General features: G+C 39.5%; 1 protein-coding gene across 1 annotated transcript in view; it reads right to left on the bottom strand.

The window, feature by feature from the left end:
* The window catches only part of STK32B (serine/threonine kinase 32B), a 171,108-nt gene that overhangs the window by 121,932 nt on the left and 28,789 nt on the right, over window positions 1-20,387 (bottom strand). The window contains exon 3 of the mRNA XM_086746706.1: window positions 14,322-14,473. Coding sequence (XP_086602832.1) covers window positions 14,322-14,473 — 152 coding nt within the window. The remainder of the gene's footprint in view (window positions 1-14,321; window positions 14,474-20,387) is intronic.

The raw sequence follows: 20,387 nt of genomic DNA, 5'->3' as shown, positions 1-20,387 counted from the left end.
CTACTTTGCCACTTGCCTTCTTTCGTTCACCTGTGTACTGTGATTTCTCTCTGCTTTACTTCCAGATCTGATTTTTCCCCAAAGACTCAGTGTTTGAAGAGGTAGGAACCACCCCATCTTACTTTTCTAGACTTGTCCTTACAAGAAGGGCCTGCAGGCATGACAGCATTCTTTTATGCTCCTGCTGCAGCTTCAGGTTAAAAATTCCATGTTCATGGAGAATGTGGAAAAGGGTAGATAACATGGGTGAAAGTCCTGTAAGCTTAACTGGGACTTTTCTTTTTATTATTTGATCAAGTTCTGTGAGTAAGGAAGACAAAAGATTAAAAGTAATATTTTTTTTTCACAGGTTAATGAATAAATAGTTACAGGATTTTTTCTTTACCATTGATTGCAGACTGCAACAAAAAACACCGTGTCTTAGGGAAGGAGATGCTTTTTGGACACTACCATTTAATTTCGCTATAACTATACATCCTCCATTTCTGGGAGTTATGAATGAATAAAACAAAGCATCTTCCCAAGGTTAAATTGAATCACTTCACACATGACTGATCAAACAGGAGGAAAAATTGTTTAAGCATGAAGTGTATCATTTTCTGCTGATGCACCAGCAAACTAACTGACCACAGCAGTGACAGGACCCCAGTGCCAGCTGTCCCGCGCTGTCTGCTTGGCTGGGAGCCTCGGACATGACTCCTGCCCTTTTCTGTGCACAGGGCCAGAAAACATTGTGCACAGCACGGCTCCCCAACCCCATTGCATTTGACAGCTCTGAAGATACTGACAGCTCCCTTAGTTTCTTGTATCCTATAGATTATAAACAAATTGTGCATGTAAGGATGTAGAAGGTGTTCTTCTGCCAGAGTTCCCTGCTTGAACAGAGGCTCGACAACAATTTGGAGGGTCCCATTTTACTCTTGTCACTGGGAAAGAGCACAGACAACTCAGGAAAGCACAAGAGCCTTGGTGACATGCTAAGTTTTCAGATGTCTCTTAAGAGAGATAAAAGAAAAAAAAAACCAAACCAAACTTTCTAAAGTGTGAACTTAAACTGTTAATTAGAACACTTGCAGAATAATAAATATAAGATGTCACTAAAGCAGGTTATACTTGTCAAAAATTGTGATAACACTAATTAAAGATATTATTTCGTATGAATTGGAATATCTGCCATTGTCACTAGTTATGCAGTTAATACGCATGTGGCATCAGTTCTACTAAACAGACAGCTAAAGAAGGAACTACAGGCAACTCAGTATTTATTGATGTGGTATCATAAAGCTGGAGTATCAAAACACTATTTAAAAGGTCATAAGATACTCTTTAATTATTTACAGAAAGAAAAAAAAAAACCTAAGAAACAAAGAAAGAGAGAGACACTAAAAAAATACTTAGTTTATCCAGCCACATTTCAGGAAATAAAATAAACCCTTTTAAAGAATTCACCAGACATCAACAACCTTCATTCAATGAAATGGACTGCCAGCCAGCTGACTCCAGAAAAGAGTGAGAATGAGAGGAACAGGAGAGGAAACCCAGGAGACAGCATCCGAGCAAGCATTTCTCTGTATGTCACAAGTGAGTGATAGACCTTGCTGAGCAGAAAAAGGCCTAACGTGATTGATTAGGTACAGAGACAGATGCAGTATGGAGTTGTTTAAGGGCTCAAAGGAAAGTTAAATACAAGCTCATGGCAGAACAGAAAAGTTCAATTTATTCTCCAGTGTTGAACTAGGTCAAAGAGTCATAAAAGTATTATTTTTTTCCCCCCGTTAGTCTAAGTGAATCATGTTGTGCTGTTCAGCTGTCCCAGGCTGCTGAGGTGGCCATTTGTCACAGAGCTTCTCTGGCAAAATGCTCATCTTAGAGCCTTTTACTTAGGATGTGGAGGAAGACCTGCTTGTTTCTCGATAGCGCAGGTGCATGAGGCGGCCACCTCACATCTAGTCCCAAAGACTTGCTGCTCTCTGTGACTCTAGATGCTCACAATGTCATTTTCAATATCTCACTACTTTTTAAAAGCCTGCCTTATCAATCTTTCTATATCTGTATATCCTAATGACTAGTGCCAGTTTTCCAGTACAGCTAAAATTTTTGTTTCCACTTGAACAAATGCTAGAAAGCACTATGCTTCATTGGTATCATTCTGTAATGCAGTGATCCCTAATATGGATTAGAATCAGACTTTTGTGCTTATTATTTCATAGGAGCCTTGTTAGACACCAGATGCCATCAGGCTTTCAGAATAGTGACAGTGCAACTGTAGGTAGCTTGTCTAACCCCACACTTCACTAAAAACTACTTAAATGCAGACAGCTAGACAATGGCTGAAGACAAATGGAAGATATTGCTATAACAGGCTTCCCAGATCCAGTAAAAATATGCAGGTGTTCATATATGCACCCTGGATCACCCAGTAAAGCTGTTTCAACAGGTGAAAGTTGTACTACCTGTCATTAACACAGGGTTGGTTGTACTAACTGGAAAGAAGGAATGCTTACCCTTCCTTACCCTGAAGTACTGTACTATCAAAACTACAGATGTCACCATTTATTAAGTGATGAACAACAATAATAAGGATAATACTTGAGACCAGCATAACATATTTTATCCCTCTCAAATGTTAATATCTTAACTTGTAAAATAAATCTCTGTATTTTTCTAGCATCTTTTGGAAGCTTAACTCCTACAATTCCTTTTAAATGTACATTACTTAGAATATACTGTTCCATTTTTATCATATCATTTGATCATTTATCATTTACCAAATTATTTTCTCTATGAAGGAATATTCTGGGTTTGAAAATTATCTTCAAATAAAGGATATTTTACTCAAGGGGGTATTCCAAATGTTCTAGTTCAAGGTGAACAGAATATTTTGGTTATTTTTTAACAATGGTTGCAGAGTTTTCAGCTTCCATGGAAAGAACAGGATGCACAGAGATCCATAGATCATCTCTCCTCCTGAGAAACAAAACCTGACTTCCTCTTAAGCTTGCTTTATTTTCAAATACCAGTAAAGGACGTTCGGACCTTGAAGAATATGACTTATGCACTAATATTGGTTACATTTTCTGATTAGGTTAGATTTTATACACATTGAAGGTGAAAAATGCCTTCTCCTTTCATCCCACAGTTCACGTCCCTCATCAGGCTCATTATCACTTCCGTTTACATTCTTACTTTCTCCCACCCTTCTCCTAATCCATCTGTTAGTGAGCCTGTGAAAGCTACAGTCAAGATGAAAAGTTACTTTTGTTCATTTCATTTTGTTCATTCATTTGCCAACAAGACTCAATCCCACCACTTCGGCTTTTTGCAAGAAAGAATTTACCCTCTGCATCATGGATAAATTCTAGTTGAGGTAGGCAGAGAGAGTTTCACAGGAAAAAGTAGTTTTACTCCTGACCATAACTGTTTTGCAAAGGAATTTAAATAGTTATCTTCTTCATAGCTCATGACCTTTCCTCGGTCAGGACACAGTTGGTAAAAAAGTACAACATCAGTAGAAGAGGAACTTTAAATCCTCCTTTATGGGGTGTGCACTTATGAAACGTGAGAGTTAGTCTCTTCTAATGAGAACTTTACACTGTAAAACTGTCATTAGTTTAGAAACAGGATATAATTAATCATTTTCTGAAGTCTTAGTATCAGCTTCTCACTGCACTTTACAAGTACAACAAATATCATTTTAGTTCAATAAAATGCAATTAAGTGCACACTTATGTTGTAAAAATCTGTAGATAGCTTTTAAAATGATAAAAGCTTTGAGAAATTTTAATGAACCAAAGCAAAGTGTCCCCTAAGCAGGCAATATTAAAACAATAATCTATTATAGAACTTCCTCCTTTGATTCAGTCCCACTATTTGCCGTTTAAAATCCTCTTTATTAGATACAACTCTTACAGTGCAAAATTTAAATTGCCTTACACTCAGGATTTTTGTTGCTGTTTATTTATTTATATCTCATATCTATATATCTAAATATCTGTATTTACACCTCTATATCTATATTTTAATATTTTGCAACATGAAAAACAGACCTGGCATTCTAGCAGAGGTAATAAGGAAAGATCTTACTCAGAGAGCTAACACATTACCCAAATCACACAGACATTACTTCAATTATCATTATTTTGATATTTCTTGCTACTTCCATAGTGGTTTTTTGTTTCATTTTTAACATTGGTGCCCTGACTTTTACTTCAACCTGTTACAAATAAAAAGGAATTCATGTGTGTTTTATCTCTGTTTTGAACTAAATGTATCATTGCTAAAACCTCAAATATATTCTGAAGTAAACTAGGAATAATTTCCAAATCATATTACACCAAGAATAACTAACATTTTTGGACTAGGTGTAGATTTGTAGGATCTGTTCAGTATCAAAGTTTTACAGTGAAAGTGTTAAATACTTATTTTTATTCTGTAATGATCACCTAGTTCGTGTTCACTCTCTAGTTGTCTCTGGATGATTTTACAACCACGTCCAAGGCAGTTTTGCAATCTGATGGCTGTGTCACAGTTGTAGGGCTCTCTTAATGCAGCGCTGAGCTGCATCTTGTATAGTCTACTTTTAGCAGAGCTTTTAGTACTAATTGCAGTCCCAGTTTCAATAGTATAGGTAAGAATCGCTCATGCCTGCCTGAAAACAGTAGATTTGCAAGATGAACTCATTACCCTGTCACTGATTATGAGAACTACTTTACCTATAGGACCTTGGTTATCAGTTTAATTACACACTCTAGCTATCATGTTTGGCGTTCATAACCTTTAAAGCAGAGGATGAAAAAAGAAAAAAAAAAAGGACTGCTTGCCTAAATTGGCAATTGAGGAGTCTGAAGCAATGTCTAAGGGCTTTTCTTCTTTCTTTCCCATCTCATTAGGCTGAGAGCACTGAAACTCTGCTCCCCTACAAGCTCTCCTGAGAACAACCCTGCCACAGCACTGGAGCTCTCCTTCTGGCCAAAAAGGAACAATAGTCACCCCTGCCATAAATGTGCGGAGGATTATTGTGACTATCTACACCACAGACCTGAGACACGGCCAAAGCTAACCACAAGCTCATGAGAGTCTGCTTTGGATAGCAGCTGTCCCACTGTGAAGGCAGAATGAGGCAATAATCATGAATTCGTAAGACAAACTTGACTGAAACTGAACATTCTTAAAACAAAAGGAATTATTTTTCCCAGCAGTTTGATATTTATCAGTGTTCATAATAAAATTCCTCTTGCAGTGAAAGCTTTGTGTGAGAAAAGTTTATTATGGGTCAACAAATAAAGTCTCTTTCTCAGTAAGAATGATGCAGAAGCCAGGTTCCTAAGAAAGTTCCCAGGATGCAACGAGACATACACGAGATGAAATATTTATTGTAGCAGTTTTTAATGCAAAAAAGATCAAAACTTAAACTATGCCAAAGGACAGTTCCTGCTTTTATAAGGAACGTATTAAAGTTAAGTCGAAAGATACATATTTCAAGGTGACAGCAGTTTCTCACAGGAAACAATTAGTCACCAGAATAAAACTCAATACAGGCAGAAACGAGACAGTGTTCCAATACAGCAATTAGTATCTTAGGGTATTAAAATCAGCACAAAAATAAATAACTGTTGCATCACGCATTAATCAATCAGAAAATGTTATAGCTACACTCATTTAGCACATGCATCCAGATGTTACCAACTGGCAGTGTTGAGTCCAATGTAATTTCCACAGCCAGAAATAATATCCTGAATATTTACAACTCAAGACAAATCTTCCCTATGTTCTCTTCTTCAAATTATCCTACCTTTCCTGCTACCTCATCACCTTTTCCTGCCCTTTTCCCTCCGTCATTATTTCTTCTAAGGCTCTGAAGAACTGACATTTTTTCAATCTTAGATATAAAACTTCTATATCTTTACCTATTCCAGATTTACATTAATGTAGTGATTAACTGATCTAGCTATTTGAGGAAAGTACAAGTCCTTTGCTCCTTTTATAGCAAAAAGAATTCACCTATCTAAGCTCTGTGCAAGACACTAAATATATCTTTCTCTCTTGATTGACAGTATCTTCTTGCCTGGAAAGGAATCTCAGAGCCCATCAGATATCTAGAATGGTCCAGGATTACATGGCCTGCTGTTCATGACCTCAGCTAAATTCACAAAAGATGTAAGAAGTGGATATTGTATCAATAAACATGTCAGTGGCTGTCGTCCAGCAGCAACACCAAATGGCACAGAAAAGTCTGTAGCTAGACTATTAAACTGCCAGCCTCAGAAAACAAGGTGATGGCACGCAAGCCGCCTACTGGGAGAATCTGTCTGTGCCTGGGACTTCTCTGGGAAAGTGCTCATGCCCCAGCCCACGGCTAGGCTAGGAGTGGGTCTAAAAATATTTAGCAGTATGGAAGATTGGGTTACAGAATCCAGGAGAATATCCAGATTTGAATTACTAGCACAGAAGTAGCCAAAGAAGGCAAGATCCTCACCTTTCTTCCCATAAACCAGACTTAGAGCACCTGAGTATAACCAAAGGGAGTAAGAGCATTGAACACTTTCACTCCTTAACAAACTGAATGTTTGTCAAGATCTGTTGTTTCATGACTTTTTGAGGATCCATCACATACTATTTAGACAGACATCATTATGGCCTGACTTTCCTTTTCAGCAGGACTCCTTACTGCTGAAGAGGCAGCCAGACTAGTTGCAAACACCCAACCCATATCCCAACCGGAAAGACCACAAGCCCTCTGCTCCAAATATATCATGTAATTTTTCTGTTAGATCATGGACTTTACTCACAGCCTTTGGTATGGAGTCTCATGAAGCTGGTCACATTAGATATCAGAAAATAAATTTTCTGCCCCCTATAAAATATTTATATATAATATAAAATATTTTCACTCCAGATTAGGTCTACTATATCAAGGCAAGTTGCACAACACTGCAGTCTCTAAGCAAACTCACCTATGACCAACTTGAACCACTTCTTCTTGGTGCTTGGGGTCTCTGACAGGTAATGGATGTGCCTTAATTGGTTATTTTCAGCTCCACCCAGCAGCAAAACACTTGGCCAGGTGTTCTTGCTTCCCTGAGTTTGTAGTTTATGCACATTTTTAATGCCAATCTGAGGAGCAGAGCCATGCTATGGGGCAGTCCAAGGTGATGTTCCTCCCAGCCTATTCTAGAAAGGGCTCCTTAGCAAAGAAGTTATAATTTCTAGTTATATGTGTGTGTGTAGGTTAAACAACTCATCCAACACTTCAGACTGAACAAATAATTTATCTCTAGCATTATTTTTTCTCTTTTTTACCTCTCCTTTCTTTTGAAGACAGATTGGGATATTAGGTGAATTCAGAAATGCATGAGCATTTTTTCTACAACGTATGTTCTTCAATTGTTCCAGTTTTCATGGGATTTGAAAATCAGTCTTACTCTAGCTGGTAACAGTAACGTACTTTTGTAGATCTGCCTTATGAAACACATACAGTTTCGAGAGACGGATGAGTAGAAAGAAAAATACATCAAAATATAGAGCCACTCTGAGAATGCAGCTAACACTTCTTTATGGGCTGTTAAATATATCAAACATATTGTTCTGTCTATAGGAAAATGACCTACAAGCTGACAAAAGTAAATCTTCACCCTTCTTCCTCTGCTGCCTTTGAAATTGTTCTGACAATTTAAGAAGGATATAACAGCTTTAAGTAAGGCTGCTAAAGGTAAGATCACGTCAATGTTCCAAAAGTTTTGAGGAGCAGTCCTCAAAGTCCAAAACTTTTTCAGATTTTTCTGTTCCACATCAGCAGAGAAACCATTTTGATACATTTTTTTTTTTTTGCAAAAACTTCTGTCTTTTGTGGTAACCTGTATTATTTTCAGAGCAGCCTGTGAATCTACTCATGTTTGAAGATAAGTCATGTAATGACAAGTCTAGCCACATTGGTATATAGGGATTAACCTGGCTCTTGGCTCAGCCCTAATGCGTGTTGTGAGAAAGATGTTTAAAACATGAATCCTTTTGGGAACACTACTCATCTTGCCCAGGAGACACCCAGATATTTGGGGAAGGATCAACATAGATAAAACGCTGGATCTTAGAGGGGCACATTGTAGTCTCAAGGTGGGACCATGTCAGGAGCTGACATTCCTGCAGCTCATTCATCAGTGCTTGAAATACACGAAATACAAAAAGTCTGATAAAAAATAGGACTGCTTTTCATTTTAAGAAGGAATCTCCATTACCAGAAATGCCTCTAACAGTGATAAAACTGGCTACAAGGCTCACATATCTTTAAGCATTTATTCAATTTCATTTCTAAAATGAAGGTTATAAATCAACCCCAAGCCCTTCCTGAAAAATGCTGTTACCCTCTAAGCTATTATGAGCATTTACAGAAGAATGATTCTTTTCTGTGTCCGATGTTATGAAAGACAGTTCATACTTCAAATAATATGATTTATAAATTGAGATTGTGACGTTAAATCTAATAAAGCTCAGAGAAGATGCATGAGCCTCAAAAAGCTTTTTAATATAGATCTTTTGGAGTTGAGATGCTAGCCTTGGTTTATATCAGCTGCTTTGTACTCTTGTGTATGCTGGTGTTACTGATGGATGCCAGCAGAATTACCCACTATGGAAGGTTTACCTTTGTGCTGGCTTTGTGTAGTAGGGGGCGCTACAGTGGCAATTTCTGTGAGAAGCTGCTAGAAGTTTCCCCTTTGTCCAGTGGATCTGGCCAAGTCTAGGGCGGACCCACTGCTGGCCAGGGCCGAGCCAATTGGTGACAGTGATAACACCTCTGTGATAACATCTTTAAGGGGAAAATAAAAAGTAAAATAAGGAGTGAAGACGCAGAAGTTAGGGGGAGGCGCGAGCCATGTGGGCCCTCACCCTCTGGCCTCCTGCCAGGCAGCTGTCTGGGCCCAACTCGACCCAGCCCAGCTTAGAGAAGAGAGGAGATGTGAGGAGAAGCTGAGAGGCGTCTGCCTGAACCAATTGTGAAAAATATCTTGTGAGAGGAACAGCTGCAGATGCCAAGATCAGTGAAGAAGGAAGGGGAGGAGTAAAGCTGCTCCTGGCCAAGATTCCCCTGCAGCCTGTGGTGATGACCATGGTGAAGTAGATTGTCCCCCTGCAGCCCATGGAGGTCCACAGAGGAGCAGAGAGAGATTCACCTGCAACCCGTGGAGGACCCCATGCCGGGGCAGGTGGAGGCCTGAAGGAGGCTGTGGCCCATGGAGGGCCCACACTGGGGCAGCTGTTCTGGAGGGACTGCACCCTGTGGAAGAGATGACCCACGCCAGAGCAGTTTCACAAAGGACTGTAGCCCATGGGTGGGACCCCACGATGCAGCAGGGGAGGAATATGAGGAGTTCTTCCCCCGACGATGACACAGCAGCGTAAAACAACGTGTGATGAACTGACCATAACCCCCATTCCCTCTTCCCCTCTGTGCCACTCGGGGGTAGAGATAATTGAAATGAAGTTAAGCCTGGGAAGAGGGAGGGATGGAGGGAAGTTGCTTTTGTTCCCTTCCTCATCATCCTGCTTTGGTTTTATTAATAGTAATAAATAAACAGTTTTCCCCAAGTTGAGTCTGGTTTGCCCGTAACAGTAACCTCAATGATTTCTCCCTGTCCTTATCTCAAATCTTGAGATTTTTGTTATATTTTCCCTCCTCCATTCCCACGGAGGGCAGGGAGAGAGAGCAAGAGACTGCATAGCTTGGTCCTGAGCAAGACTAAACTACATCAACCTTTTCTCCTCTTTTCTTTCTCTTCATGATAACTGATGACAGATTTCTTACGCATATCTCATTACTTCTTTGTGCAGTTATCATGCATAACTAAAGGGCTTTCCAGTTTTCCTCTTTGTTTCTTGAGTTGTCAGCCTTTATTTTGACGATGAGAAATGATAATCTTTCTCAAAGAAAGATTAATGTTCTTCATTAGTATTGTCTTTTGTTCAAGCAATTGTTGGGAGATTTACCACTATATTAATTTTATTTTAAAGGTCTGGTTGATTAACTTTTGAAAATCGCTATTCTGGTAAGGGACAGTCCCACAAACTCATGAAAAGTTTGTCATGAGCAGAATTTCCTCCAAATGTGCTTTTCAATATGGATTTGGCATTTGACATTTTGAATTAAAAGAAATAAGATTTCATTTCAATTAATCCAAAAGCAAAATAATAAATTTTGATAATGCTGAAGTTCTTCTTGGAGAAAATGACACTTTGGAAAAAAAAAAAAAAAAGCAAGTATTTTGATAACAGAATTCCCTATTTTTTTCATCATGTATATCCCTTCCACACAAAAAAACCCCAGGAGATCTGGGCAGATCTAGGCTACCTATCTAAGCTTAAGTCTTGCTTCCTATAACAGGGGATTAGAGGAGGGAGGAATCAAGGGGAAGGGACAATGCAACCAAAATAAGTATCTAATTTCCCTTTCAAATTAATGGTGAAATGTAGATTTTTCTGAAGACTTTTAGAGTGTCATCCAGCCTGGTCCAGCCAGCTAATTACTTTTCACTGAGATTGCAAAGGGCAAATAATATATATATATATCAGTAAATCGCTTAACACTATCATCACATTTTCTGTAGTAGACAAGTAGTCAGCTGAACCTTCTGAATATCCTTGCCAAATCAAAGTTGGATACCTCAGCTAAGTAGGGAGATGCCAATTAATTTTAGTAGGCTGATGATATTTGTTAGTTTTAGTCACCAAAATCTTACCTTAGGCAGGATTTCTGAAAACTGGTGTGCGCTCTTAGAGAGTGTGGTAGAGCCTAGAAAGACAAACTACTGCAAAACAGTTCAGTCAAAAGAAACTCAACATTTACATGAGCTGCAGCTGTGTTATTGTCCATAACTATTCCTTTTAAAATTAATATTCCAGTTTGTGAAACAAGATAGAGTTAGTGGCTTCTGTTACAATCCATTTGTACATTTACAATGCAATTAACAGAATGAACAGGAAAAAAATCTAACTCAGAAAAACGAAACACAAATCTAGCTGCAATTGCTAGAGAAGAAATGCAGCTTCAAATATTTCCTTCCATTAGTATGCCAGGAATTGACTCATGAAAGGAAATCTCATGGATTCCTGCTAATCATCTAATGCATGTTGTAGCTACAATGTGAATTTATTCGATGCAAATTATTATTGCATCTAAACTGCAAATAAAAATACATTAAACAGGCTGCTAATTCACCAACAATCAATGAAAATGTTGTTATTTTAAGATATTATTGCTGGGAACACAACATATGTTTCAGGAATATTCTCTTTGTACTTGCAATATTCCTTTTTCATGGTAGTAATAAATAAACAAATAAAATGTAGTCTCAATTATTAAATAAATAAAATATAATTAATAAGTTTAAGACCTTCATATGGTTTAGTGTTAATAAAACAGATGTGAACCATTATTCATGGGTCACTTGTCATTTTTGTGTTTTGCCCTTGTCATAGTTCAATAACGAAAGTAATTTTTTTGAAGATGATGTGTAGAACATCTTGGAATTGAAGCAAAAGTTGGCAAAGAACATTCAGAGATCTGGAACTCACTACTGCAATCTGCTAGCTCAGGGTGAAATACAGGTTCTCCAGTAGTTCAGTAGCTTACTCTGGAGTTAGGGCTTTGAATCACTAGGCATTGGAATGTGTAATGTTTGAGGTGAACACTTCAGGTGAAAATACTACGTGTCTATGAAATTATTTTTGGAAATGTTTCTACAGTTCTAATTGTGTATGTTCAAGTCCCTGAATTTCAGTAGTCTTATACATCCGGGGTTGACTACACAGTTGCCCACCTTCAAAAGGGAGGACAAAGGTCCCTACCACAGGATGTCCTACTCTCAGTTAGCCACGCTAGTTATTGTAGCAGATGAAAGATGCTCGTGAGCATTTCCAAGCACTCAGGCCATCTGGCAGGGAGCAGCTTATGCCTCTGCTAGGAAGTCCTTGTTGCTGAAGGGCACTGGCCACACCACATTGATCTGTGGGACACTGTGACTTTGAAACTATCCCAGGAGATGTTTGGAAAGGGACTGGCTCACATGGGACAGGTGCATGCCAACTGCCAGTCCAGCTGCATCAGGCAGCACCTGGGAATGTTTCTGGATGCTGCTTCACCTACTAACTTAGCTGTACCTTCACACCTTCATGTTTTGGCCCTAAAGAGAACCAAAGTGTGTTGTCTATGTGGACATTTCAGGCTGTGAAGCACTGAGATGCTAAGGAAGCAGGCGCTGAATGGTTGCACAAGCAAATTGCTTATCTTTGCAGTACTGTCCCTGAATGTGGGCACTGATTTTAGATCTGCATGTAAGTCTTCAGACTATTCCATGTTCTTTTGTCTCATACCATAGACCTGAAAACTAACCTTGGTGACAGGGAGACAGGACTGTTGGCTGCTGAGCTAGGTCACAAGATTTAATGCAAGTGATAAATTTCATGCCCCATCCATGGGAGATGACCTACAACTTATTACATGATCTGATGGGTGAGCAGGCTCCCCTGTGCCTTCCCTTCAAATAAAAATCTTGTCATTCTCCCTAATAAGCATCCTAGATAGACTGGACAATTATAAGCATTGCTAGAGATGTTAAACATAGAACATTGTTAGTGCACTGGCACATCTTGAATAGTGTCCTTTTTGCCTGAAATGTTTTCTTAATTTTAGAGTACTACATTTCTCTTTCATTTTCTGCATTTCTCATACACATATACAGTATAACATTTAGTCTTGAGATCTTGCGACAGTGTCTCAGAAGCATGAGAAAAATAAAATTTATTCTTTACAATAAAAATCATCATAACACCCAACATAATTTAGGGTATTGCTTATTTAAGGTTTAATCTTTGGCATGAAAAAAAAAAGAAAACACAAAATAATATTTTAGCTGATTATAAGTCAATAATTAGAAGATAGCGTATTTTTTGTTTCACCATAAATACTTGATCTTTAGTCCTTCAGCATTGTTATATTTACTAAAGTATCTTGTAGATCATGTTGACCTATGACTGTTTCTGCACAGTGTCTGGTTACACAGTGGAAATCTTTGACACCTCTTATTAAAGAACAAAAGTTTGCGTGAGTTCAAAAGAGATTAGACAAGTGCATGAAAGAAAAATCCACAGGCTCTTAAGCACAGACATACCACATCTTTGGTGAGGAAATCCCCAGAGTACAGGTTGCTGGAACCTTGGAAAATATACTGGGAAAGTTTTGTATTACAGTCGCAATGTTTGTATATTTTTATTTAAGCCTCCAACAGGATATGAGGTTAGCTCAAGTATAATCATTCACGTCAAGTGGAGAGCACTTGAGACATACATGCAGATATTATTAGATCCTTTTTGAATGAATTTTGGGCTCAACTTCTTTGCTGGTACAAGTGAGAGCAATTATCCTATTCACTGAAGCCAGAGCATAATTTGGCTTTTATTTCATGAAAGTTGCTAAGCTGGCAACAAGAAATTTTTTACCTGTACAGGTCAGGAGTGAGCTAAAGGATGGGCAAAAGACTGTAGGTTAGGCATTGACCTCTAGTAAGATAGCTAAAACTCACAAAACAGTTCTGTTTGCACTGTGACCATCTGCAGCTGATCAAGCTATTCACAAACTGGAAAAAAAAAACCATATCACAATGGTTTATAGCCCCTCTTTTTTTTAATTATATAGGTCACTTTTAGATAAGAGAGGAAAAGTCTGCATCCTATTATTACTGTCACTACATAAAAGCCAGCAAAAATTTTAAGTTACTGGCATAGTTGAAGCTAGTCATGACTTGACCAACATTTTCTCACACTCACATGTGACAGAGACAAGCAGTGGCCAGCACAGGGAAGATAAGAGCAATTCCAGGTGGCAGAAAGCTGGTTTTCTGTTGTTGCATGTCAGACATTTTTTTAAGAGTAATTACATTTTGAATTTTCTCTGAATCAACCAAAAAAAAAATTTAACTGAATGATTGGGTTTGGTATTCCACTGCTTTGTAACAGATGTTTAGTCTAGGTATTGTAAAAAAAGAAATGACAAAGCTGGACAGAATATCACATTTCCACACACGGCTGTAACGATCTGGAGAGAAACCAAATCAGAAGTGAAAGGTTAATGTGATGTTTAAATATTCCAATGCAAAGAGGCACCTTTATAATGTTCATGAAAAATAAAACCTCTGCAAAACTTAAATACCTTAAAAGAAGAGATCACCAAAAACGTTTCCATCCTTTTCAGCTTTCTACCCTTCCATAGCCTGAAATCATTCAGCAATAAACAACAAAACAAGAGACCCTTGATAGAATTTCAAAGGTTTGCTTACCATAGATTGACTAGGAAGGGATGCTCCAGGCCTTGCATTATCTGTAGCTCCCGAAAAACATTTCGAACTTCATCTCTCTCAATGCATTTCTGTTTATTCATGTATTTCATGGCATACATTTTCTTGGTGTCTCTCTTCTGTACAATGCACACCTAATAGACAGTGAAGTAAAAGAAAAAGTTTGACACCTACAGCAAGGAAACTTAATTGTGACTTCAAAAAAAGAAGCCTTTTATGATGTTTCAATAATCCAGATCTTGATACCATAACTTAGGAACCTATTCAGAAAGTCCCCACTACAGCTATGCAGAATTCTTTGTAATAGACTGTAATTGATAAATTAACAAAAGAAGACACCATCCCTCCATGAGAAGAAGTGGGGACCAAGAAAAGTGGCATAATTTTCAGAAGTTATATGGTAAAGCTAAGAGGAACACACTCCAATTGCTCGAATCTCAGGCTACTTTGTTAGTCTCAGAAATTATTACCTTCTGCCTAAGAAAATGCACAATCTGTCCTCATTCCCGTGAATCAATACACACGTCTTGATTACTGCATCATAAACATACCCTGTGTTCACAAGGCTCAACATTTCATCTAAATACCAGAATTATGCTCCCTTAATTATTGTTGAAAAGAAAAAGAATTTTCATACAGAGATCCATTATAATATTTTTGAAGTCACAGGAGACCATTACAATGATTTAGCCTCTGGCAGTATTTTTTTTTTACTTTAACTTTGTTTTCTTTTTTTTACAAAAGTCAAATGATTTTGTAAATGCAGGAAGAAAAATCTTAGTCAAGAGAACTCTTATGTAAGGCCTGGATTGTTTTTTGTCATGGTAGTCTGCCTTGTGAACAAAGCTGGAGAGAGTCAGCAGCACCATATCCGAGAAACATCATTTTAAATATTATTTATGGCAACATAGAAATATAAGATTGTTTTGCATCTCATCCCCAAACCTGGTGCAAATCTTATCTTCATAACAGCCCTGCCTACATATATAGAGTAAAAATGCAGACTTTCGTTCTGAAGAGTTTTTCCTGTTAATTGATGAGTACTTTTAAAAGTGACACTCCTAGTGTGTCTTCACAGCCAAGAGAATATTAGCTGAAAATATTATTTTGGTACAACATTTATATTACTAATACAGCCATAGGCTTCTGTCAGAATTATTCATTATCAGGACTGTTCTGGTTTTGTTAGTGAGAGGGGGCCTAAGGTGGTAGCTTCTGTAGGAACCTGCTAGAAGTCGCTCCCCTTTGTTTAGTGGACTCGGCCGGGCCTAGGGCGGACCCGCTGCTGGCCAAGGCCGAGCCAATTGGTAGCAGAATGTCCCATGATAACGCCTCTGCGATAACGTATTTAAGTAGGGGAAAACAGAAAAACAAGGGAGAAGATGTAAAGCAGCTGAGCCGGGGGCAGAGAGGGGGAGGCGCGAGCCTCATGGGCCTTGCAGGCCTCACCCTCTGGCCTCTCGCCAGGCAGCCGACTGGGCCCAACTTGGCCTGGCCTGGCTGCAAGAAGTGGAGAGGAGATGAGAAGTTGAAGTGAATAAGATGTAAAAAGGATCCTGAGAGGCGTCTGCCAGCCTGTTGTGAGGAACGGCTGCAGACGCCAAGGTCAGTGAAGAAGGAGGGGGAGGAATAATGCGGCTCCTGGCCAAGATTCCCCTGCAGCCTGTGGTGAAGACCATGGTGAAGCAGGTTGTCCCCCTGCAGCCCATGGAGGTCCACGGAGGGGCAGAGATTCACCTGCAGCCCGTGGAGGACCCCACGCCAGAGCAGGTGGAGGCCTGAAGGAGGCTGTGGCCTGCGGAGGGCCCGCCGGGACAGCTGTTCTGGAGGGACTGCACCCCGTGGAAGAGATGACCCATGCCGGAGCAGTTTCACGAAGGACTGTGGCCCGTGGGAGGGACCCCACACTGGAGCATAGGAGGAATGCGAGGATTTCTTCCCCCGACGATGAAGTAATGGCGTAAAACAACGTGTGATGAACTGACCGCGACCCCCATTCCCTTTCCCCCCACCCCGTGCCGCTCGGGAGGGGAGGTAGTATAGATAATATTAAGCCCGGGAAGAGGGAGGGGTGGGGGGAGGTTATCTTGTTCCCTGTCTCATTCTCCTGCTAATTTTAGAAATAAATGAATAGTTTTCCCCAAGTCGAGTCTGTTTTGCCCGTAACGGTAACTTTAAGGATTTCTCCCCGTCCTTATCTCAAACCTTGAGCCATTTTTCTTATATCATCTCCTCCTATTCTCTCAGAGGGTGTGGGGAGTGAGAGAGAGACTGCGTAGTCTGGTCCCGATCGGGGCTGAACTACGACAAGGACATATACACACTATGTACTGGAAGTTGCTGGTTTAGATATCACAGCTCTGTAGTTGCCTAAATTCAAGGGTATTCTGAAGGATTCATTTGCTGTGGACACTTTTTATAAGTATAGTTATGTACATACACACATGCTCCCATATTTCAGTATATACGCATAAAACTGGTGCTCAGAGATCAGCTTACAACAATGGTTTCAACCAAAAAGATACTCTTTACTTTTGAGTTGTATTTTAAGGAACTCGCATGCTCAAAATTCAGAAATGGTCTGGAGAAACTAAGACAACTTGCCACAGTTGAAACCTCTGTCTTTTACAAGGTGTCATCTGGATTCTGGACCTGGTGATGAATGATCAGCAGCAGGGTGAGGATCCTAGAGAGACCTACTGTGTGGTCACTTATTTCCTATATGCAGAGGAAAGGCTCCAGGAGTGTACCATCAGCATATTTTACTTTTACCTTTTTCCAGTCCCTCTGAGAGGAACCGGGCCAATGAAAGCAAACCATATTTATTTCTCTGCAACTCTGTTTCCATGAAGTTTGTCCTTGAGCTCAAATCTATTCCAAAGACAGGAGTTAATAGAGTATTTTAAACTTACAATGATAAGATGTGATTAAGCAGAGTTTCTAATTACCTTTTGTAATGTCAGGAGATGTTCTGCTAATTAAGTAAAACATGTATTGCAATGTTTTGTCTTGAGCCCATCAATGTTGCATACTGGTGAGTATTGAAGCTTTGTTTAATTTTCCTCCTTGGCCTGTTGTTAAAAGTCTGAATACTGGTGATGTCCTTAAGATAACTAAAGGTTCAAACTTATATCAAAAGAACGCAGGCTATGGAATAATGGGGAATTTGGGCTGGCCTTTTGGGGAAAGGAGAGATAGCAGGTTGAACTGAAATGGAAGGGTGGAAAAGAATTGTTCAAGCTTCCACAGGTTCTTCAAAAGTATGAGCAGAATTTGCAGGGGCAATTCCCGACATCCTGTCTGAGATTATGTGGATGCTCCAATTTAGTAAATCGCATTATAAAGGACAACATTTATGGATTTTGGCTCAGAACCTAGGTCCAGAAGTTCATTCACTTACATGAATTTGCAGTATGGTTTTCGCATGAAACTTGGCCGAGACTGAGGTGTTTGCAGAAGTCTCCTATTCCATTACATAAAAAGCCTCCCTATCGATCCATTGACTAGTGAGACTGCTGAGAGAATGCAATTTTACTCAGCTGAGAGTTACAGGTTTGGCCAGTGGGGCAAACTAGGATCATGTACAGCAGCTAAATATGTAATGTAAATGGATTTTTAAACACTGCTAAACACTGCTGTGCCTCCAGAAGGCACTCAGTTCCCCTACCTGCCAGAAGGAGGTAAAGACAAGGGTATTCAGCACAGCTGAAACAGACCTTCTGTTGCTAGTAGAAGTTTGCCTAGCAAACAGCTTTAAAACAGAGTGATAGTAAACATTTTCTAGCAACGTGTACCTATGCACATCTTTTAACATACTTGCAAAATCAATAGAATTTTAATGAATATACTTAAGCTACTTCTTACTAAAAATCAGGAAATCCAAGCTGCATCCACATTGATGTTGTAAAAAATGCCTGGCATTGCTACAACAGTGCTAAATAGTAGTGGAGATCCTCCCTGGTATTTTTACCTGCTGGCTGTCAGCTCTTCTTCAGAGCAGGACATCAATAGGCTGAAACCTTTCCACTACTGCAGGAAAGAAAGGAAAAGCCCTCAAGCTCTCCTCACATGTCCGGTCTTACTGGGAAAATTTTAAATTGTGAGGTTTTTTTGTTTATGGTTTAAATTCTTTCTGATGGAATAATTTTAAAATAAGGATGAACAAGTGCTCTGGCACCTCAACAAACAAGTTCTGTGATGACTCATTATTGTGGAAGTCTGGGCAGAACTGCCTTATTTACACATATCGGTATGGAAGCCTGTCACGCTCACATTACTAACAATTTTTCTGTGAATATCATTTAGAAAGCCCAGACAGTGCCCTGCTCAAACTGTTATCACTGCTTCAGCAGTCTCTATAAGTGATGCTTCAAACCAAATATTGGTGTCACAAACTCAACGGTTATCTAGCTTCATAGTCAGCAGATAGGGACAGGCACATCCACCTCCACATAAGGCATGGGTCTAAATAGGTCCAGGGGTCCATCTCTAGAGGGATGATTTTTCTTCTAAAGTTCCTCTAAAGAGACTGTAGATTACTAGCTTGAATGTAAGTGTCTGTGTTGTACATGTTTAAAGGCAGGCAATAAGAATCTCCGTTAATTTTCTTTGGAGTTACACGGTGCTTCTTTTTAAAAGTCAATTGTGAAAATATTCACTTTCTAAAGAGCGTTTTTCTACATGTCTTAGCTGTTATCACAGGGTTGTATCTTTTTATTTTATATCTGGGAGATGGTAACAATGAACTGCCTTCAAAACTATCAGATTAAAAGAAATGTGACCAGATTGCAACTTGGAGCCACTTTGCCTTAGAGCCAGAGGAAGAAAACCAATAGATGATAACTGCATTTTTCAGGAGCAACATATGCTATGGTCCACTCCTAAGCTACCTTCTTGGATTTCCTCTGATTTCACATGCAAAAAAAAAAAAAATAGAGCACCTACAGATTGAGTCTGATCTGCAGATTAAGAGGTCACACAGCCACCGAGACTGCTATTGGTGACAAAGTGCCCTATGGGCTATTGCAGAGTTAAGTAAGAGAAGTGAAAGAGTTCTGCTGAGTAAAACTGGAGCAGAATTTGCTAATGGTTTGCTGCAGAAAGCTGCTTAATCCTGCATTGGCTGAGCAGCCATAAGTAACTTCAGAGAAGCTCTTCCCAGAGCAAAAGATGAAGATGGGTGGAAAATCTGACTTGCTGCAAAACACAGATTTCTCCTCTTTTCCACTAACTTCAAAAGCCTTCTAGCTGCCATGTGCTTGGTCTAGAGAGAACAGCAGAGAGTGGGAGCACTTTGTCTCAATAAAGTAATTTTGATCTGAGTTTGGAACAAGAGCACTTAGATTACTCAAACTACCACATGATATGGTTTCTTGACAGGTCATAAAAAAGGAGAGACGCAAAACTGCAGTCAGAGAAAGTTCCTTTGTGCAAGGCCCCTGGCAGCAGAGAGCTGGCAGCAGGAGTGCACACCTCAGCCTTGCTCCTTTATCATAATCTTATGCATCAAATATGTCAAGTCAGTAGATCAGGTGGGGCACCTGCAGCTGTCACGAGTAACCACAGCCCAGCAGAGGGGCTGTGGCACTGCATGGGTAGAAGACACTCACCTAGACGTAGGGGACTGCAAGTCAGAAATCAGCTATATGTTTCACACTCAGTGTGGGAACTGACAAATCTGCTATGAAGCATGTGCCTGAAATACTGCTGCCTTGTCAATTCTTGCTCACATACTCTGAAAAATTAATACTCATAGTCTCAGCGTACAAGCAGAATTTGAAAGATTTACACAAAGAGGCTGGAGACTGGATGTCCTAAGTGTGGTGTTACACTGCCAGGGAATTTCCTTGAAATAGGAGGATTCATCCCCAGATTCCCCTGAGCAAACCACGACAGCTGGAGCAGAGACCAAGCGTCTGCTTAGTATCCTTTCATATTAACTCAAATGAAAAAGAAATAGGTGGTTATACTGTCAAACAATATTAATTTTCTGCAGTTGTGCATTATGTTGCTTTTAGGATAGCAGCATATTTTTATTAAATACTTTGC

This window comes from Chlamydotis macqueenii, chromosome 4 (assembly GCF_036417535.1).
Source record: "Chlamydotis macqueenii isolate bChlMac1 chromosome 4, bChlMac1.mat, whole genome shotgun sequence".
Classification (NCBI taxonomy): Eukaryota; Metazoa; Chordata; class Aves; order Otidiformes; family Otididae; genus Chlamydotis; species Chlamydotis macqueenii.
Note: the sequence above shows the minus strand (reverse complement) of the source record. Positions and strands in the feature narration are given on the sequence as shown.